Source organism: Columba livia, chromosome 3 (genome assembly GCF_036013475.1).
Source record: "Columba livia isolate bColLiv1 breed racing homer chromosome 3, bColLiv1.pat.W.v2, whole genome shotgun sequence".
Taxonomy (NCBI): domain Eukaryota; kingdom Metazoa; phylum Chordata; class Aves; order Columbiformes; family Columbidae; genus Columba; species Columba livia.
Window position 1 is genome coordinate 109,124,250 of NC_088604.1, and position 22,767 is coordinate 109,147,016.

Below are 22,767 nucleotides of genomic sequence, written 5' to 3' on the forward strand. Positions count from 1 at the left end.
AGCCCCCTCCAGCCTGGCCTTGAATGTTTCCAGGGATGGAGCATCTACCACCTCTCTGGGCAACCTGGGCCACTGTTTCATCACCCTCAGTGTAAAAATCTTCTTCCTCATGTCTGGCATGAACATCCGCCCGCCTACTTTAAAACCATTACCCCATGTCCTAATGTAACAGGCTCAGCTAAAAAGTCTGTCCTCATCTTTCTTAGAGGCCCCTTTTCAGTACTTAAAGGCCACAATAAGGTCTCCCTGGAGCCTTCTCTTTTCCAGGATGAACAACCCCAACTCTCTCAGACTGTCCTCACAGCAGAGCGGTTCCAGCCCTCTGATCATTTTTGTGGCCTCCTCTGTCCCTCTCCAACAGGTCCATGTCTTTCCTGTACTGAGGGCTCCAGAGCTGGACACAGGACTCCAGGTGGGGTCTCACCAGAGCAGAGGGGCAGAATCACCTTCCTCGACCTGCTGGCCACGCTCCTTTTGATGCAGCCCAAGATATGATTTGCCTTAAGCCTACATGGAGCAAAAGAAACGCCCACCCTGTAAATGTCACATTTTGCCCTGTGTAGCTGTTCTGTGAGGGATAAGTGGGGCTCTGAAAAGATCTGCAGCGTTTAGGACACACTTGGTGCAGTCACATCCCCATTTCATATATACAAACAGGGAAGGCAGCGGAAGAAAGCATCTCTGACAGCCTTGGGGACATCAGAAGATACAAATGGCCTAGAAGGTACAAAGGACATGGCAGCTGGATGTCCTGTATGACCACCACCCACATACACATTAGGAAGCAGCCTGGTAAAGCTGTTCCCAGTCTTGGGCCCTCCCAGGTTAGTGGTTTGCCCTGTCCTTGGTGGGCAGCACTCGACTGTGGTGTGTTCCTGGCTGCCCTCACCCCACACTCACACTTGATATTGAAAGATGCATTGGCTGTGCGAGCCTCTTCCCCAGTGAGCAAGTTCCTCGCCATGCACTGGAAGTCCCCAGCATCCCGGTGCCGATCAACAGCAGCAAACTGCAGGTTGCTGCCTTCCTTGAAGCGCTGATCCGTGTCCTCAATGGGGAGCCCATTCTGCAGCCATTCGAACTCCACATTGGCTGGTTCCTTCACCTCACAGCGGAGGATCGCACTGCGGCCATGCAGGGCATCCTGGGAGTAGGGCTCCTTGGTGAAATGGATCATTGCCCGAGTCCCCACAGCTGCAAGACAGAAAAAGAAGGGCACATTTAGAGCACAGGCATTGGGAAGAAGGGAGTAGGTGAGCACGAGCTCTTCTCAAGGGTCTCCAGACTGTTGAACCCGCCATGCTACATGAAACACACCCCAAAGCACATGTGCCAAACACCATCCCTGAGTGGGAGTTTAGACAGATGTGTGCTCAGATTCTAGAACAGTCACTCTGAGGCTGTCTCTCCAACAATCACTGGGACAGGGCTGCCTGAGCTTGCTACAAGCCAAGGAGAGTGCTCTGCTCCCTGGGGACATGGGTGTCAGGAGTAAGCTCTCCTGAACCACTGCTGAGTATTTCTTGCTGAAGATGTCGCTGCTCATTGGAGGGGGTTGGACTAGATGATCTTTGAAGGTCCCTTCCAACCCAAACTATTATATGATTCTATGAGTGCTGGACTTCCAGCCTGAACAGTGTATGAGCCAGAAAGACAGTCATGAAAACACCAGAGAGCAAGTAGCTTCCTGGGCAGTACAGATGTTTCTTTGAGCTCCTCTTGTCCTGTTTTTTTTGGGACATAAGTCCCAGCCATGCGTCAAGATTGGCCCAAATCAGAAACACTCATAGACTCTTTCTAGGCTTTCCTCAAAGCTTCTCCCCTTGTGATCACGTCTCCATCTCACCTCCACATCCTCAGAAATTACCGAGAAAAAAAAATGGTTTGGAACAAGGATTGCCCATGGAAATAACACAGCAGCTGCTGGAGCACAGCACAAAAGGATACAGAAGTGACACCCCAAGATTGTGCTGGGCACTCAGCCCACTTGCAAGTAGGAGTGGAAACAAGGAATTCCAACGGTTGACCCCACCATGGTTGATAGAGGCCATGGGGTGTCTCTGGAGAGCTGGAAGCACCTCTCTGCAGCGGTTGAAAAGCCCAAGAACCCTCCTTCACACCCTAACCTTCACCCAAGAGCTGAGGGTCCCAGAGGCAGAGAAACCAGTGCTTCCCTGGGCATCGCCTGATGTGGCTGCCAAGGACCGTGCTTGCCTATTCCTAAATCTGGCTGTAGTCTGGCTGCAGCAGCCATGCAGGCACTCAGCTCTGTGGCCAAATGGCTGCAGAATGGAAAGCAGACAAAGGCCAATCCAGCACATACCGGTCGCTGTTGGACTTGGTTCCCAGCACTGCACTCTGCAAGGAAAGAAGCCAAGCCAGGCAGATTTCAAGCATCTTAAGAAGAAATCTCTCATGAAGGCCAACAAGAAAGTGGTCAAAACAGTGCATTCCCACCACCGCAAGGAAAACAGCTTCAGAAAGTGGTCACCTGGATGAGTTACACGAGCAGAATCCAAGCCCATCTGAAGGGCAGTTCATCTTTGGAGGGTCAGCTGCATCATCCTGCCTGGAGTTTGTACAAAAAAGGGCCAGCACAATTGCATTTCACTCAGCGCTGGTCAGTTGAGAGCTTCAACAGCCTCCCCACATGCCTCCTGTTGCCTCAGCATCTCCCACGTCCAGGCAGGAGGACGTGGCTTTGTGGACAGGGGACATGATGAAGGCTTGGCAGCAAGCTCCACATTGGAAGCAGGGATTTTACAAGGTGTCAGGAAACACTGGGATCCAGTTCCCCAGAGAAAGGGGAGAAATTTTTATGTCCTTATCTTCCATCCTAGGGAAACAGACACAACTATTTCAGCTCAAGTGAGATTTTTGTGATTAACACCTCATGAGAACAAGTACAAAAGCCAAAGCAAAAGGAAACCAAAGAAATAAGTGCTAACGTACAATAAAAACCCATAAACTTGTGTTCTGTTTTGACAATAGTATCCAAGGTGCCATGGATGGACTGCCTGCACGTGCTGGAAACCACTGTCCCAACTATTTATCAGATTTGGGCTGCAAAGAATCCATCCCTGAATGAAGAGACTGAGCATACCCTCAGCAAGTTTGCTATGATACTGGGAGGAGTGGCTGATACACCAGAAGGCTGTGCTGCCATTCAGCATGACCTGGACACGATGGAGGACTGGGAAGAGAAGAATCTAGTGAAATTCAACAGAGGCAAGCGCAGGGTCCTGCACCAAGGGAGGAATAACCCCATGCAGCAGTCCAGGTTAGGGGTTGACCTGCTGGAAAGCAGCACTACAGAGAAGGACCTGGGAGTTCTGGTAGACAACAGGTTGACCATGAGTAAACAATGTGCCCCTGTGGCCAAGAAGGCCAATGGTATCCCGGGGTGCATTACAAAGAGTGTGGCCAGCAGGCCGAGGGAGGTTATCCTCCCCCTCTATTCTGCCCTGGTGAGGCCACATCTAGAGTACTGTGTTCAGTTCTGAGCTCTTCAGTTTAAAAAGGACAAGGAACTACTGAAGAAAGTCCAGCAGAGAGCTACAAAGATGATGAGGGGTCCAGAGCATCTTTCTTATGAGGAAAGACCGAGACAGCTGGGTGTGTTCAGCCTGGAGAAGAGAAGGCTGAGAGGGGTCTTATTTATGCTTATAAATATCTCAAGGGTATGTGTCAAGAGGATGGGACCAGACTCTTTTCAGTGGTGCCCAAAGGGCACAGATTGAAACACAGCAGGTTCCACCTAAACATCAGGAGAAACTTCTTCACAGTGAGGGTGGTAGAGCACTGGAACAGGCTGCCCAGAGAGGTTGTGGAGTCTCCTTCTCTGGAGACATTCAAAACCTGCCTGGACTCATTCCTCTGTGATCTGCTCTAGATGAACATGATTTAGCAGGTGGGTTGGACTAGATGATCTCCAGAGGTCCCTTCCAACTCAAATCATTCTGTGATTCTGTGAAAGACCAGTAGCAGCTAGGTGTGGTCCAGATGTTTTGGGCTGGAAGACATCAGAAATCCAGAGCTGGACACAGCTTTTCACAGTATTCTAAATCTAGAGCACCAGGGCCCAGTGTTTGGAGACGGGAAATTTGTGCAGCCCTTGTCCAGGAAAAGGTTGTAGGCAGCAGGGTTCACACGTCCCCTTCCATCTCATCTGGGCTTTTGAGACAGAGGCTCAAGAAACCTATCCAAGCAGAGGGCTGTGTGGGACGTCTTTATGCCAGAATTTAGGTAAAACCTGTATAAAGCAAACAGACATCACTACCTGTTCTGAATGAATAACAAAATGCCTCTGCTTGTTCCACTCACCCAGATAGTGGACCTCCCAGCACCACTGCGTGTCAGAGCCATGGTCATGCATGGCTTAGCCACTGGAAGCTGCCAGAACCAGCAGATGAGAGGGTTCTTGCAGCACCTGGGCACCTTCACAAAAGCATATTTCTACTGTGGCTTTCATGAGCTAATTTGGGCTGGGCCTCATTGCAAGGAATTACTGAAAGAACCAAAATGACTCTTTCTCTTCCTTTAGCTAGAGCCACCCCAAAAAATAGCCAGCAAAAAGCAAGTTTATTGGAAGTCAGCTTAGCAAGGCCAAACCGGTTCAGAATTCTCTAGTAACACAGCTGGGACAGCCACAGTCTCACAAAGCCAGCAGCAAGCAGCAACCCCAAATGTGTGTCCTCGCAAACACCCGCTCTCTGCATATGTGTTTGACACAAGCCCCGCTTTGCTTGGGAGAAAAAGAAACCCTCAACACGTTTCTGGCCTAAAACCATTTCAAATGTGGGTACAGAAAGCTTTTCAGGAAAGCTTCAGCCAAATTAGATAAAGAGATCTGAAATGCAGCACACTTGAAAACACACAGTGGTGTTTTACCCAAAGGACATTTAATTGAAATGCAAAACTCTCCAGTTAGGGTAACAGATGAAGGTTAAGGGAACTGCAGAGGGAAGTTGCACTGGTACATACAGGTCCCCAGGGTATCATTCCCGCCCACCAAAGAGAAAATCATCTGCAGGATGCACAAGGACAGAGAGAAGAGGCAGCTCGGATTACACTCTGGCTCTGTGAGCATACTTACAGCAAAGATCTGAACGCAATACAACATCCTTCATGCAGAGATATCCCCATGCTCAAAACTAATTTCATTTATTCAAGGAGGCAAATAGCAGCCTCCCAGGAAAAACACTAACACCTGCATTGCCAACCCGAATTTCTACCCAGTGTATCTCAATTCACTTTTGGGGCTTGGGATGTCCCCAGGACTGGGCCACTGAAGCCTTCTCCAAGGACCACAGTGGACTGATCATGTGCAGAGCATTTCAGGGTAACAAAACCAGTAAAGCCGCATCCAGGAAAGACTTTGTGAGCAACCCTATGAAGTTATCCACTGCTGCCTGAAGCTCTGCAGGGCAAGTTTTCAATCCTGTGAGCTTGCCAGAAAGCAAAGGGCTCTCCACATCTCCAGCAAAAATAACCCAGCCCCATGGTAGAGACACAGCACTACTGCAGCAATTTGGCAGCAGACTGCAGTACAGCCTGGGAATAGCTTTGGTTTGGGGCTGTTCTCCAGAGCTAAAAAAACAAGAGATAGTGTTGCTGTTTTAACAGCCAGAGCTGTAAGAAAATGCACCATACTGGTGAAGGGTCTGGAGCACAAGTCTTATGAGGAGCGGCTGAGGGAACTGGGGCTGTTTAGCCTGAGAAAAGGAGGCTGAGGGGAGACCTTATTGCTGCCTACAACTACCTGAAAGGAGGTTGTAACATGGAGGGTGTTGGTCTCATCTCCCAAGTAACAAGTGATAGGACAAGAAGAAATGGCCTCAAGTTGCACCAGGGGAGATTCAGATTGGATATTAGGAAAAAATTCTTCCCAGAAAGGGTTGTCAGGCATTGGAACAGGCTGCCCAGGGAAGTGGTGGAGTCACCATCCCTGGAGGTGTTTAAGAGACACATGGATGAGGTTCTTAGGGAATTGGTTTAGTGCTGGTGTTGGATTAACAGCTGGCTTCTATGATCTTGAGGGTCTCTTCCAACCAAAATGATTCTATGAAAAGAGTAAGAAGGATCTGAGGAAGCCATGGCAGAGCTGAGGGCTAGCACTGGGTAACTGGGGCTGAAGTTTCAGGGGATCCCACATCCCTGTTCCCATGTGGGCAGCACCAGGTTTGGTACCTGCCAGGCACAGAAACACTGTATGGTTCTGGGGACAGGTTGCAGCAAACTGCCCAGTTGTGTGTCTCAATGCTCCCCTCTGAGGCTGGACACTGTCCTCCCACGCTGTGCTGTGGAGATAGCTGGACAGAAGGACATGAACCTCATGGATGGCACACCCTCTTGTGGGATGCTGGGCTTTGTAATCATGGCAACACAGCCAGAAAACGCATGGAGTGGCAGAAATCACTCCTGGGGAATCAGCCAGCTATAAGGCTACTTTCAGGGCTGCAGTCAACAAGAGGGTCTGCAGCTCTGGCACAGCCTGGCCTGGCAGTGAAAGCACCCAGCCCACCTCATGCACCATACCAAGGGGCCTGAGAGCATCATGGATACTGCCCGGGGAGCCTCTGCCATGGGGCAGCCAGGCCTCAACATTAAGCTGGGTTTTACATCCATCCATCCATCGCTTAACATGATAGTGCCAGTCCCACACTAGTGCTCACCTGGGGACACCCCAGTAGCCCAACCCTAAGACAGTGCTGCAGAGCAACTGTGCGATCTGGGAAGACCAGGCAGTCCTGTCCCTCCTGGTAGGCTGAGTCACATCTTGAAGCAATCAAAAAATCATTGTCTCCTTGCTTAATGACATCACTTGGAAATACAGCCACAACCACAAGGCCTTCAGCTGCTGCACAGCCCCCCACCCCTGCTGTCTCACTCACCTACAGCCATGCTGGGGAAGCCACAGGCAAGCTGACTAGCAGCGGCCTGTGCTGCAGCACGGCAGATCCCTGCCCACCCGGTGCAGGAGGAAAGAAGCCGGCACAGGTCCCAGCAGGTGATGGCTGCCTCAGCAGGCACTTGCCACAGCTGCAGTGCCAGCAGAGCTGTGGGTGCACTGCAGTGCCCCACATCCCCAGCCCCAGGGCAGATCCATGCTCCCCTCAACCTCAAGCCACCCACCCCGAGAGCATGCCCAGTGCTAGCTCCTGGGTACCTCCTAACCAAGCTAAGGGTGCTTGGGACAGAGGACAGAAAAATTAAGGGATCTGTTTCACTTTGTACCCAAAAGTGCCTCAGTTATCAGCCTCCCAAGACACCAGAGCTGATGCAAGGACATAAGTAATCCCAAAGCTGTCTGCAACCAAACGAGGAATTAAAAGCATGGGAATGGGATCTGGGAGAAGGCTTCATGCAAGCTTAAGGTTTCCTGGTTTGGAGAGTAAACCTAGCACTGTGGGGCTTCTGCAGCTTGTAGCCTAGACCCACCCCACAGCCAGGCCACAGGAACGTCATTCTGCAGACCAGCTTCCAGGGATGCTTCAGCAAAGTTCACTCTGGCTCAGCTCAGCCAGATGTGCAAGGCAGCCCCTTTAGCGCTCTGCATTTGGAACAGCAGATTAGAGGAACTATAACTCATCTGCAGTGTCCAGGGCAGCAAAGCCCAGAGCACCCAAACTGCATCTTTCCTCCTCAAAGGGCAGCCATCCTCTTCCTCTTCTCCCTTGCCAGCAGCAGGCACTGGATCTGCCCCAGCTGTGGAGGGGGACAGCTTGTTTAAAAAGAACAAATAAAATGAAGACCTATAGGTACCAAGATGCAACAGAAGGAGGTAGCTGCAAAAGCTGGCACAGCCAGCTCCCTCAAGGAGTTGTTCTGGCACAGCTAGTCATTGTCTGTTCTGGCTTCTCAGAGCAGAGAGGACCACAAATTCTCCCATGCCAGAGCAGGGGAGCTCACAGTTGTCCCACTTCCACTGTGGAGCCAGTGCTACTCGGGGATACACAACCAGTTTACAAGTCTCAGTCCTGAGGTGGTAGCTGGGTCTATTTACACCACCACCTCAGCACCAAACTAGATAGAGAGTTTTGTAACACACTGTTAAACGTGTGTTTCCTGTCTGTTTTCTTTAACAGTTTGCAAAGATGCCATGCTCCCTAGGAAGGCACTGTGGCAGCATCCATGTGGGGAGCCTGCACTCCCTGGCTCCCCAAATCTGCAAGGCACTTTGCAATACCCAAGGAACACTGCAGCTCACTTGGGGAAGGCCCTGGGTACTTTGCAGCAACCACATAGTGCAGAAAGGAGGCCAGGGACAGAGCTAGGAGAGAGAAGGGTGACCTGGCAAGCCCCCACCACTAACTAGAGGTGGGCAGTGAGAATAGCCCAAGCCCATGCCCAGGCTGTGGTCCTTCAACCTCAGACTGAAAAAGCAGGATTAAGAGACATTTTCACCACTTTCTATCAGGTGACTAGCTCTGGATGTGTCAGCTAATTAACAAACCTCAGCAAAGCAAGGTGGCAGCAGTAGCTTTTTGCCACCTGGGAATCCACAGCCAACTTATCAGCAGCCCACCATATCTATACTATGACCTTTACGCTTTTGCCACTGCCATTGCTCAGGCCATTGAGGAAACAAAGCTTGTGCAATCATCCCAGCAGCAACAAAGGCTATTCATCTTCAACAAGGAATCAATCACTAAGGAAAAAAAGGAGGTTTGACTAAGCTAACACACTCTGGATGGATATCACTCTGCAGCACTTGCTCTGAGCTCCATAGACCTGTAAAAAGGCAAAAAAGATGCAGGTAGAGCATTGCTTTGAAGCTGCCATCACATCCCTCAGCTGTTTAGCTGCTGCTAACCCCAAGCAAAGCCAACAACCCAGGCCACAGCTACAGAGACCCCCTGGAAAAGAGCATCAAACCTTAGCAGAAGGGACTGAGAAGCTCACACTCAGGTCCCATGTCCCAAAGAAGCTCAACATGGGATGGACATGGACAGCCATAAACACGGGAGTGATTTATCACCATGTTCTCCAGCAAATACGTCAGGCCAGAGCAGAAGTCGGTTGTCAGAGATAACCAGAGACATGTTTTCAGAAAAGACTGCGACCTGTGCTCCATCCCAAGGCCACAAAAGGCACAGCCAGGATCATGTTGGAGTTGGGGGTCCTGGACTCTCACAGATTTCAATAAAACATTCCCAAAAAGAACTATCAAACAGGTCTTGTCTTTGGGAGCAATTTATTAAACATCACTGTCTGCAGGCAGCAACTTGTTCTGTTGCCAAGTCCTTAGGAATAGCTCCAATGTGAGGGCTTTGGTTTTAGCCACTCTTGGATCAGAAGACTTTGGGTTCAAGCCCCAGCTTGCTTCTAAAAGTTAGGCAATCAAATCACTGGGCTGGATGGAGCATCCCAAGCTTGCTGGTCCAGAGGAAGCCCCAAGCTCCCTGTGAGAACAAGGCTCCACTCACCACAGGCAGGTTTAACTCCTCACGTAATGGGTGTGAGCTCTTCACCAGCAACTCAGCCCATGCAGGTTTGGCAGCAGTTCTTACAGGGGAGCAACGTTCCAGACACTGAAGTGCTGCGAATGCTCAGGATTGCAGCTCTCATCTGACAGCCCTTCCTTCCTGCCACAGCCAGGCAAAGCATAGAATCATAGAATAGTTTGGGCTGGAAGAGACCTTCAAAGGTCATCTAGTCCACGCCCCTGCAATGAGCATCTTCAACCACATCAGGTTGCTCAGAGCCCTGTCCAGCCTGGCCTTGAATGTTTCCAGGGATGGGGCATCAACCACCTCTCTGGACAATCTGGGCCAGTGTTTCACCAACCTTATTGTAAGCAATTTCTTCCTCGAGTCCAATCTAAATCTCCCCTCTTTTAGTTTAAAACCATTACACCTTGTCCTGTCACAACAGGCCCTGCTAAAAAGTCCATCCCCATCTTTCTTGCAGACCCCTTTCAAATACCAAAAGGCCACAACAAGGTCTCCCTGAAGACTTCTGTTCTCCAGGCTGAACAACCCCAACTCTCTCAGCCTGTCCTCACAGCAGAGCTGTTCTATTCCTCTGATCATTTTATTGTGTGGCCTCCTCTGGACCCTCCCCAACAGGTCCATGTCTTTCCTGTACTGAGGGCTCCAGGTACGCAGTACTCCAGATGGGGTCTCACGAGAGCATGCACAGCCCCACTGTCCCTGTGAGACGTGAGCCCCAATGGATCCACGCGTGACATCTTTTCTCTCCCTTCCCCATTCACGATCGTCATCCCAAGGTATTATCAGCACTTTTTTGCTTGCCCACGGTGCCCAGGCTCCTTCCAATACAGCCTCCGCTGCAAACAGCCACATCTGCAGAGAAATAAGCCAGCCCTCCCCAGGCTGGTGGAGCCACAAACAGCAGCATGCAGTAAAACTACTTGCCTGGCCTCTTGTCCTGCCTTCACTGCTGTCACCAGACCAGGGAAGCACTTAGTACCTTGATCCCATATCCTGCTCCCCATCCACTGCAGCCCAGAGGATGCAAGCTGCCACAGAGAAAGTAACACATGCCAGTATCTGCTCTTTGTCCTCGCGAGGCTCTCAGCAACCACAGGGCCCCGTACAGACCTCCCATTCAGGGCTCGAGCAAGCCATGTGTTTCCTGGCACAGTTCATTATGAACACGCTCCTAATAAAAGCAGATTTCTGGCATGCAAGGACTGGGAACAACACGTGGGTCAGTTTTGACTCCCCTCCTGATCACAAACACAGAGCCAGCAGGATCATTTGTGCCAGCTGAACCTGTAGAAGCAGGTAAGAAAAGTCACGTTTAATAACACAAACAATCCCGCCAACTCACAGGTCAGTCCCTATAGCCAAATAAAGCAGCTGCTCAGAGCATGTCTGCTCCGCACACAGCCTATATCACTGCTTAGCAGCTAAGCCAAACACCCAGAGACATTTGCATCTCCAAATCATTTCCCGCCAGCATGTTTTGCCATGCAAGAGATTCCAGTTGAGGAAGCTTTTCAGATGGGTCGAGTTGCAATAAACCGCTCCCACCAGGCCAGATGGAAATGGTTTGATGCAGGCAAGGAGCTCTGAACACGACAGGCTTAGTCTGATCAAGTCCAACATCTGGAACATCTTTGGGCACCCATCACATCAGCCTTTAAAACCTATGTCATTTCCCACTCCAGTTAAAGTAAAACCAAAAACTCAACATAAACCCAGGAAAAAAAATAATTCCTATTTGAGTCCACAACACAACTAGATGGGTACAAAGCAGCCTTTCCAAAATACGCTCAGCTACAGCAGCTTTGGCTTCATGAGCTGGGAGGAATTTCACCAACACCTAGAAGCTCCAGGTCTGGGATAAACACAGCATGGTCATGCTAGGGTGGATCAAGACTTGGGAAAACACCATCTATCTGGCCCTACAGTTGTAACACACACCTGGACCCAACAGCCCTGCTCTGAGAGCATGGGTCTGCTCAGACAAGCACCCAACCTCTCACTTTCAGTGCGATTTGCTCTGGACTTGCAGAAGATGTGATGCCTGCATACCATCACTTCAAACCAGTTATCATACCACCACATGCTCAATGGAGGGCCATGTTGAATCAGACTGTACCACTGCTATTTGCATCCAGGAACAAAGTTTCAATTGCAAAGCACCCAGACATGCAACATTCCAGGTGGGATTTTGCGAGAGCAAAAAATCATGGACTCCACACAATCCAATATGAATTCAAGTGAAGCCATTTATTACAGAAACAAGCCTCCTTATATATGCAGTTATTTCCCGATCACGTGTCAATGCTCCAAGCATGCATTAGCTAACTGGATATTGTCTATGTTCACAACCTGTCCACGCGCCTGAGTCTCACTGCTAATAGGTCTGTTGATTTACATCTTGTTGAGGAGGCCCTGTTATTGTAGAACTGCCTCACTCCCACAGCAGGTCCTGTTTTCAGCTTTCTGAAGCGCCCTTGAAATTCCTTTGGGCCTGACTAGTTTAATAACAAATCTACATCTAATAGAAACCCATCCACACATTAACTTCAAGAAAATTCCTCAAATCTCCCACAGGATTTACTGATCCAGAGGACAAGTAACCCAAGATGAACGCAGGCAGGCACAGAGACATCCCCATGCTGTAACTGCTGGGGGCACCTGCTTTTCCCACAACACTTGGCTGTTTCACTTGGGTCCCAAATGGAAACTGCAGAGCTGTCTCCCTCCATCCTTGCAGGCCAATGCAAGATTACATTTGCCCAGACCTTGGCCACCCTCATGAATCCCACCAGGAGGCCTATGACCATGTTCAGTTTTGGGCCCCTCATCATGAGAAATACATTGAGGTACTAGAGAGAGTGCATAGGAGGTGACGAAGCTGATGAGGGGTCTGGAGCACAAGTCTTATGAGAAGCGGCTGAGGGAACCGGGGCTGTTTAGCCTGGAGAAAAGAAGGCTGAGGAGAGACCTTATCACTGTCTACACCTACCTGAAAGGAGGTTGTAACATGGAGGGTGTTGGTCTCATCTCCCAAGTAACAAGTGATAGGACAAGAGGAAATGGCCTCAAGTTGCACCAGGGGAGATTCAGACTGGATATTAGGAAAAAATTCTTCCCAGAAAGGGTTGTCAGGCATTGGAACAGGCTGCCCAGGGAAGTGTTGGAGTCACCATCCCTGGAGGTGTTTAAGAGACACGTGGATGAGGTTCTTAGGGAATTGGTTTAGTGCGGGTGTTGGGTTAACAGCTGGCTTCTATGACCTTGAGGGTCTCTTCTAACCAAAATGATTCTATGATTTTACGATCAGCTGGCAACATCCCATCGTCAAAACTGTCACCAACAATAAATGGCAGTGCACAGCATCTTGTGATGCTTAAAGGTTTTCTGTGGTATTCATATGCTCTGCTTACATCTTGGCTCTGATGGTCTTGATACCATGCTTAGTCAGTCATTTATCACAAAAATAAACATTATGTCTATGGTATCTTGCCCCCTGTCAGGAGTTTTATACATAATACACAGACCTCCATGCACAAACAACATGGGGTTACTTGTGCTGATACAGATTTTATGGTGCTGTACCACAAGACACATCTGTGTAGACACACAGGGGTGGAGTCACCATCCCTGGAGGCATTTAAAAGGCGTTTAGACGAGGTTCTCAAGGACGTGGTTTAGTGCTAGACTTAGGTTATGGTTGGACTTGATGATTCTGAGGGTCTCTTCCAACCAAAATTATTCTATGATTTTATGACGTAAGGCAGAAGCAAGCCTTTGTTTCGAAACAGCTGCTGGTCTACCACTGAGTGACAACTGCTCTGCAGCAGGACCGCAGCCTGAGGTCACCCCTGGTGGCCCACAGCACCTCTCCACTGCCCTCTGCATGGAGGGGTGCTTTCAAACACAGGCTCCAAGCATCCATTGAGAAGACAACTCTGCCACAACCACTGAGCATAATTTCCATTAGCCTCCCCAGAACTGTTCAGACAAGATGCAAGCTGTGAGGGATTTTTTCCCCAATAGTCAGCAAGTCCCCCCTGCCCTTCCAGGCCCAGGATCCCATACTTGGTAACAGCTAAGCCAAATTTCTGAGCAATTATCACCAGAAAACAGATGACCTTTGAAGGGCCCTTCCAACCCAAACTAGAATAGACTATGATTCTACGATCTTTGAGGGGACATGCCTGGTCCCAGGAAAAGGATGACATTCTGTTGGAGCACTGAGACAACTGTGTGGTCCCAGGCCCCTAAGAGAAGCCCTGGTACCCCTCCTGAGCCCCCATCCCAGAGAACCAGTCCAAGGCATGAGCACAGTGCCAGAGTGGTGCAGCTAGGAGGGAGACAAGGCAGAGTTAGCAACCAGACCGTAGCTTCTCCTGCCCAAACACACAGGGCACAAGCACATGCTGTCAGCTGTCTGCACCACTCTGCCTCCAGCTTGTGGAGAAGGCTTGCTTTGGTCAGGCAGGTGAGCCTGTGCCTGCTTGCTGAGCAGCAAAGGCAGTGGTGGCCATGGAACTCCCAGAAAGGCCAGGAGAGTATCTTGGTGGCAGATAAACAAAGGAACAAGTGAGACAGTAAGGCCGCAAGCCCAATGCAGGAGCTGGGAATCCTGCTGGCTCAATAAAACCGTCTTTAATAGTGCGTCAGCCAAAGGTTCCCGAGCAGACATCACCAGCTGCATTGCCAAGCTCCACTGAGAAACACAAATGCTTCAGGGGTGACTCAGCACCAGCAAGCTGCTTGCTGCACCCCCAGTCCTGCCAGCTGACTCTCCCAGCCTTGCTCAGAGCCCTTGAGTGATTCCCTGGCTTCCTCAAAAACACTGACATATACTACTGTCAGTGCATGGCCGGCTGGAGATGCAACTAATCTGGAGGTCTAGCGCTCTGGCTGGCAAAGCAAAGGTATTTCCCTTTTCTTCCATGAAAGGAAACATGGCAGCCAGCCGCCAAGTAGAGCCAGGATGAGTCACATGCTCCCTGTGCAGCAGCATCAAAGGATGATGCTTCCCCACAGTTTAAGCAAGGGGCCAGGTCTTTACAAAGCAAAACCCCTTTGGTGATAGAGAAGAGCCCAGGCATGTTGAACAGCCAGGTAGGTCCTGCTAGTGGGAAAGAGCTGTGACAGAGCTGCAGCTCTCCTTGCCCCAGGGCTGGAGGCAAGACCCTGCAGCAATGAGGCTGCGTTGCTTCACCCACAAGGTCCATGTGGCTGAGAACTTTGCCTTGTGGTAGTTGGGGCCAGCACCTCCAGGTATCACACAAGCATTCACTGCTACATCCTCACACCCCTTCACTGAGGCTGACATTGCTTCTGTCATCACAAGCCCAGCCAAGAGGGATTCCTCCACAACAGTACTGTGTGTGTGCAGAGGGAGCCCCTGGCCAGGGCTTCATGTTTTTCCTGTTCCAGCTGAAATGCCATTCCAGGAGATGATGGGGAAAAAACTGAACAAGCTCCATAAAGCTGCCTGGTGCTTCCCTTCAGAAAATAGGAGCCTCAGCCAGCTCAGAGAATGGAAACTCAGGCTGTAGAGACAAAAGAGGGATGAGGGGGGTGGGGAGGAGGAGGCCAGAGCAAGGGAAGCCGTGCAAAGAGCAGAAGCATGCACATGAAGCCTCCAAGCAAAGCCAGCTGCTTCACCAACACACTGTCAGAGAAGACAAGGCTGCTGCTCAGAGCTGGCTTCTCTCCAGGCAGTGAGGACACTGGGTCAGCACCTGAGCAAAGGCTGCGCTGGGCATGATGCACTCATGCCAGAAAGTCCTTCTTGCTCCCCCAGGCCTGTTTGCTGGAGAATGAAGCAGATTTGGTAGAGAAACTGACCAAGTGAGCTGCTTCTCTGCATGCTGCCACCAAACCCACTGGAAGTAGAAAAACCTCCCCGGTACCACCCAAACCTGTGCTGGTTCTCAAATATGCTTGGTCAGGACATCTTCCAGATCTTGGTTCCTGAAGGGGCTAGGTGAGAGGGTTACAAACCTCACCCAGCAGACCCCAAGCCTGACACAGCTCACCAGCAAGCTCCATCCACACCCTGAGAGCAAAAGAGCTGGGACAGCAGCTTGGGGGCATGACTGAAGGGAGAGGGGTTGCAGACAAGAACTCACATCTACACCAGTACAAGTACCCTTGTTGTGTCCCACTCCATTTTGCTGGCAGCTATGTGTTTACACTATCTACAGGGACTTCAAGCCCACCCATAAGCAACCCTCCAGCTCCAAGAAGAACTCTTGAGAGCTGGGGACAAAGGGACAGCTGCACTCCTGAGTCTTGCGTGCAAGGAAGCAGACAGGGAGCTTATTTATCTCCCAAGCTCTGCTGTGGGATAAATATTTTAAATCTCTCCAGGTCATGGCAGTATATTTGCAGTTAAGTTTCCCCTTAGTTATCTGCCTGTAGAGACTCAGATGGGATTTGCCACAAAAATCCAGCTGGCTAAGCTCTCCCAGACAGCTTATAGCTCATGAGAGAAATGGTTCATCCAGTGCCATAGTCTTGCCACAGCAACTGCTGCAGGGATTCAGTTGTGCACCTCTGCATGCAGCTGCCTCTCTGTAGCCCACCCACAAGTACCCAGCCAGCCACTCTGCCTTCCCAGGAGCACAGGGACGGCACAGAGGCTGGGGGATGTCACATACAGCTCTACATCCCACAGCCATTCTCCCCACAGAGCAAGGCTGCGCTGTGGGTCCAGTTCAAGGTGAGCAAGTCTCTGGAGCATCCTGTTTCATCACTTGGTTTACTGCAGGTTTGACCTGTTTGTTCTCCTCTCATCAGAAGGGAAGAAGCTCCCAGGAAAGGTGCTCCCAAGAACACCACGGTGCTGCAAGCTAAAAACTGCCCCATGTATGCAGCAATGCCAGAGACAAGGGGACCTGCCAAAAGACATTGAGGAGATACCTGAAATCAGTCTCATGCTACTGGCTGCATTGGTGCCACTCTTATTTTTACAAGCTCTACACTGCTGGGTTTTAACTTCTGCCTGCACCTGAAGCTTGCAGAGGAGGGCCTGGCTGTCCACCACTTCTCCCTGGGTTTATATAATTTGTGTGTCACACATCCATTTTCAGCCTATATGGCACTGCCTTCTTCCTCACTGCAAAGCATCATCCAAAACTCCCCATATCTGTCCCCAACTACAACCTACAGGTCTGCAGACTTCATCCAGCTCCTCTTTTCATTGCTTGTAAAGCTGAAGACGAGCCCTGTTTCACAACCACCATTAATGGTCGTGCATGGCCGCCACTGCTGTGCTACTACAGCCCAGGACCTGCCTCCTGGTGGAAACATCACCAGGGAGGCTGGGCCTGCAGCATCACCTCTGAAAGCAAAGACGGCACAGAACAAATCCTTGTTTATTTTCATTAGAGCCATTTATGAAACTATTAGTAAAAGCCACAAAAATAGGAAAGTAGACAGAGAAGCTAATATTTCCTCTTCTCATGCAATATTAATTAAAAGGTAGCTTCTCTATGAGACATTGCTACATTACCTTTCAGCTAAAAATGGATAAAAGTCACTGAGTGGGAAGAATATACAAACAAGGCACTTTCTGGAATACTTTTAGAAATCGACAGCTAGGCAGAATGCTTGCCACAGACAGATCTAATGCAAAGCCCCAGTGACAAATTAAAGAAAAGTTCATGTATAACAGACTTGCAGAGACAGAAATTCATACTGCCCAAATCTCCTTGAAAAACTTTTCTCCATAGTGGCAGGACAGCTAATTCCCAATGTCTCTGTAGAACAAATAATTCTTATTGGACAGACACTAATCCACCAGTTAAGAGCACAAGGACATCCTAAGCAACCAAATGCCAAGGAAGCACAAAACCAGTAGCAACAGACACCTAACAGCCAGGTCTTGGAGAATAAGAAGTTGTGCCCAGATATCTGCAGGTGCCTGGCTACCTGCTGTGGCCGCTCAGCAATCCAGGTAAAATGGACTGATTGCTCCATCAAACCCACAGCATGTCTTCATCTGCACAGGAGCCACACAGGAGAGCATCTCCAGATAGTGAGAGGCAGGGCCAAAGCTCAGCAGGGCCACAGCAACACAGTGTGATACTGAAGGATGCCCAGCACAACACTCTTGTTTACCGGGTGCTTATTTCCTTGCCAAAATGTTAATCACTCAGACTAATGGTTTCTGCTTCAGGACATGTGGGTTTAAGATTCTTCCTTAGCTCAGTGGAAGAACTCTTATCAAAAACGTCTTCGATTTCCAAGAACCACCTGAACATCTCAGTAGCCCTGCCCCAGCTCTGCTCTCATTTCTCGCCACTTCCCTGTCTCAAGGAGACAACAGCAACCTCAAGATGGGATGAGGAAGCCACACCCACACCTGGCAAAAGAGCAGTGCTCACAGTCAGGCACTGGAGATTAACTGAGGAACAGGGAAGTCCAAGAAGTGCACAGGTGGCATGACACAGAGAGGGTCTGGATACAGGAGAAGAACCAGAGGCACAACTGGAGAAGGAAGGAACAGCTGCACCTGGGGAGAGCAACAAGGCAGCAAGACAGAGGTAGGACCTAGATGGAAGAGTCAGTGCTGCTGTGGCCGGTGAGGCCCCAGCAAGCAGCTCCTCCACATATGCATCTGAAGGCTGCAAGCACACACAATGGGCAGGGAAAGCCATCGGGAGCTCACTTGGCAGAGAAAAATCACATGTGTCACCTTCACAGCTCGGCTTTTGCTCAGAAGATAGTGGATAAACATCTGTTCAAACTTGTCTGGGGGAAAGGGTGATCTCAAGACAGTTAGCTGACATTCAGCCAGCTCTCTGCTGCAGTTGGAAGCTCAGCCCAAGAACTGGCCCCTCCCACAGCACCTGTCAGGTGCTCTCTGATGGCTCCCAGTGTTCACAGCAGGCAGCATTGAGGAATAGGAACAAAGAACAATGCCAAGTAACTCACAGGAAGCTCTGTTTTCTTTGGTCTAAGATGATTTGCACAGCTCTTCAACAGCTGGAGGAGACTTTTGATGTCAGCCTCTTTCCAGGGCAGCTGCAGAGACAACTGAACATCCTCAGCAGCACAAACCCATCTACACTCCCATGGATGGTTTGGAAGAGTTGGATGCACTGCCCTGTGTGGCACCGTACAAGAGTGCCTGGTTTTATCTTCTCTGATCTTGTCTTTGCTGGCAAAGACAAAAACCATAACCTTTCTGCTCCCACTGACACAGGCACTGCTGGTGACTTCAACAGAGCCAGCACCATGTCACACATGCAATGGGCCTCCCCAGCAGAGCCAGGACACACAGCAAAGCATGCTGTGTGGAGAGCAGTAAAGACACTTGCAAGCCCCAGCTTGTCCTACCTTTAACCATTTGGAGAGTCACTGTATGTTTTTGAATCAAAGGCCTTCTTTGTACTACTACAGAGGCTGAGAAGCAATCATAATGAGGAGAGCATTTATAGCTGGCCTTAAGAAACACCATGCCTATCTTCTGCCAGGATCATGTTCAACAGCAAGGACAACCCTGCACAGAGCTGCCCAGAGGCACATAGGTCTCCCCTCTCCAGCCAGCAGAGGGTTTGGCCTCCTCATGCTGTGTCTCTGGGGCAGAGCGCTCTCGCTTGGGGTGATGGAGGAAAGAGCCAACTTGCTGGTGTGCCCGTATCAACAGCAGCAGGGCACTGTCCCGGCTGCTTTTCAGGGTGGCCTAAGCTGCACCCAGGCATTGAATCCTGATGCTGGGACAAACCTCATCTCAAACAGCATCACAGGAGAGGAAAAGCTATAAAGCCTGTCACCCCAGAGCTACCCTGAAAATAAATACCTGTCATTAGCACTGAAGTCAGAGAGCAAAGTGTTCACAGACACTCTAGTCCTCCAGGACAGAAGTCATCTAGGAGCTGAATGTATGTCAACCGGAAGCTGAAATACAAGTAGACTTCTAATAATCACTTAAAACTCCAGCCCCCTCCCACACAGCTCCCTGCGCGTGTCACCTTTTTCTCACAGCCTGCAGCATCTCACTTTGCAGAGCAAGAGGGTTCGCACATCCAAAATCTGATGTGTCACCCTACTTTCCAGGCAGCAGTCTGCTCGTATCAGTTTACCTCGTTCATCATGTTGCACAAGATGAACAATGATCCAAAACATCCCAACCTCAGAGGTCCAGACCATCTGACAGTGGTGAAGAAAGATTTCAAGGCCTTGGGACGGATGGTAAAAGAGCCTGGGGCTCAAGTGATTTTCTCTTCCCTCCTTCCAGTTTTGGGTGAGGACATGGGATGGAATAGAAAAATTCAGTCTGTATACAATTGGCTACAAGACTGGTGCTACAGGCAGGGCTTTGGGATCTTTGATAACAGCTGGTTTTACAAGACACCAGTCCAAACAGTGATAGGTGGGAAAGGTTTATCTCACAAGGGCAAAAGGATGATGGGACAGGAATTAGCAAGGCTCATTTGGAAAGCTTTAAATTAGACTCGAAGGGGGATGGAGTGGTAGCTGGGCTTGCATCAGTGGGGCAGCACTCTAGAGTTGATGAAGGCTGGGAGGCCTCCCAACCCCATAGAGTGAAATTGGTGTGCTCAGTTCCATCTCTGAAATGCCTGTACACCAATGCATGCAGCATGGGGAACAAGCAGGGGGAGTTAGAAACCTGTGTTCGGGCAGAAGACTATGACCTGGTGGCAATTACAGAGACAAGGTGGGACAGCTCACATGACTGGAATGTGGTCATGGATGGCTATGTCCTTCTCAGGAAAGACTAGCCAGCCAGTCATGGTGGTGGAGTTGCTCTTTACATGAGAGCGTAACTACAATGTATTGAGTGTTCTCCAGGCACGGATGAGGGGTGAGTTGAGAGTCTATGGGCGAAAATTAAGGGGCAAGCTGGTAGGGGTGATACTGTTGTGGGTGTCTATTACAGGCCACCAGATCAGGGTGAGGAAGTTGATGAGGCCTTCTACAGGCAGCTGAGAGCAGCCTCACAGTCACAGGCCCTGGTTGTCATGGAGGATTTTAACTTCCCTGATATTTGCTGGAAGGACTACTCAGCAAGCCAGCCAGTCTAGGAGGTTCCTCCAGTGCCTTGACGATAACTTTCTGATGTAAAGGGTGGAGGAGCCGACTAGGAGAGGTGCGCTGCTGGACCTCATCCTCACTAACAAGGAGGGTCTGGTTGAAGCAATAAAGGTTGAGGGCTGTCTTGGCTACAGCAACCATGAGATGGTGGAGTTTAGGATCTCATGTGGCAGAAACAGAACACTTAGCAGAATCACAACCCTGGACTTCAGCAGGGCCAACTTTGGCCTTTTCAAACAATTGCTAGGGGAAATCCCATGGGCAAGGCTGCTTGAAGGTAAAGGGGCCCAAGATAGTTGGTTAGTATGCAGGGACTGCTTCTACCAGGCACAAGATCAGAGCATCCTGACACGTAGGAAGTCAAGGAAGGGAGCCAGGAGACCTGCGTGCTTAAACAGGGAACTGCTGGGTAAGTTCAAGTGGAAGGCCAATGGCATCCTGGGGTGTATTAGAAGGGGGGTGGTTAGTAGGTCGAGAGGGGTTCTCCTTCCCGTCTACTCTGCCCTGGTGAGACCACACCTGGAATATTGTGTCCAGTTCTGGGCCCGCAGTTCCAGAAGGACAGGGAACTGCTGGAGAGAGTCCAGCACAGGGCAACAAAGATGATGAAGGGAGTGGAACATCTCCCTTATGAGGAAAGGCTGAGGGAGCTGGGTCTCTTTAGCTTGGAGGAGACTGAGGGGTGACCTTATTAATGTTTATAAATATATAAAGGGTGAATGTCATGAGGATGGAGCCAGGCTCTTCTCGGAGACAACCAATGATAGGACAAGGGGTAATGGGTTCAAACTGCAACACAAGAGGTTCCACTTAAATTTGAGAAGAAACTTCTTCTCAGTGAGGGTAACAGAGCCTGGAACAGGCTGCCCAGGAAGGTTGTGGAGTCTCCTTCTCTAGAGACATTTAAAACCCGCCTGGACACATTCCTGTGTAACCTCATCTGGGTGTTCCTGCTCCGGCAGGGGGATTGGACTAGATGATCTTTTGAGGTCCCTTCCAAACCCTAACACTCTGTGATTCTGTGAATTCAATTCACACACACTCAGAGGCCCCGTACACACCCCAGTCCACAAATGCCAAACTTCCAGCCTGCTCCATTCAAATCAGAGCTTAATTTGACAAGGAGAAGACAGGCCATTGGTATCCCACCAGCAAGTTCCATCTCACATGAGGAATCATCAGCTAAAACCAGTCAGGCCTCCTCTCCAGTACACAATTTGTGTGTACCCGCTGTGCAAGGGGACAGGGATTTCTCAAGGAACCATCACTGCAACATTACACGCTGCCAAGTCTCAGTCTGAATTCTACTGTGGTTGGATCTGGCTAATTTTCATTTCTGCTCTCTGGGGCACATGGACACCTCAGCATCCATCTGTTCACTATCAACAGGGATGTTATAAGCAGTGACCTGGGCCTTCCCTGAACGTCACCTAGTATTTTAAGTATTAAAATGTGTTTTCAAAAGAAGTCTTTGCAGAACAACTTCAGAGGGTCAAAATCAGAGAACAGAGCACAGATTTTTGAAAACTGACCAAATCAAAGCAGCAGCCCCAGGCAGTAACAGTCTGCAAAGAGTATCAACAAAAGCACCTACCCATCAACCTTCCCAAAGTGCGCTAAGACAAACAGGCTCAGGAATGGCCCAAGCTGGGCTGGCACACCAAAACTCCGCATCCCAGGCACACAGACCAGGCTTTCAGACCACTCTCTTGCCTCTCTCTTTGCTCATGAGACAGCAAGTATTGGTTACCTCTCAGAGGAGAGGAAAGCAGCCTGTTCTCTGCACAGAGATTGCTTCCCTGAAAAAGGTAAGGCTTAAATTAAAACTAGAAGTACTGTACAGCTCAGCCTTTTAAACTCAGGAAAAACATTTTTCTATTAAATTTTTAAAAAAGCTGGCACGGGTGAGGAACAGAGCTGGAGCAGCAGTCAATGAAAAGCACATGCGTTGCAGATCTGGCTGCCAACACAAATTGATGCTTTGAAACAAAGACCACTTGTGTTTGGCTTGAAGATCTTCCACAGCTACTCAGCAGGGGCTGCACAGATTAAAAAGAGACACAGGTAAACACAGGAGAACACTGCTTGCTGCCAAGTGTTTTCCCAGAACAAAGGAATGATCCCAAGTGGAGTCCCTGCCTTGATGAAGTGTCATGAGTTCATCCTCACTGTGCTGCAACATGCCAAAGCAGGTAGAGGCAAGAGGTAACACCTGACAAACCTTTGGATGGGATTCTATTCAACCTGAATTCAAGCAGCACCAAGA

The 22,767-nt window shown here is 49.8% G+C and overlaps 1 protein-coding gene across 2 annotated transcripts in view; it reads right to left on the reverse strand.

Moving 5' to 3' along the window:
• Window positions 1-22,767, reverse strand: part of PTK7 (protein tyrosine kinase 7 (inactive)) — a 49,996-nt gene that overhangs the window by 14,860 nt on the left and 12,369 nt on the right. The window contains exons 2-3 of one of the 2 annotated variants that reach the window (XM_065058965.1): window positions 2,492-2,836; window positions 901-1,194 (exon numbers count right to left, since the gene is read on the reverse strand). In XM_065058965.1, coding sequence (XP_064915037.1) covers window positions 901-1,194; window positions 2,492-2,525 — 328 coding nt within the window. In that variant the 5' untranslated portion in view covers window positions 2,526-2,836. The remainder of the gene's footprint in view (window positions 1-900; window positions 1,195-2,491; window positions 2,837-22,767) is intronic. The other variant, XM_065058966.1, reaches the window with a different exon arrangement.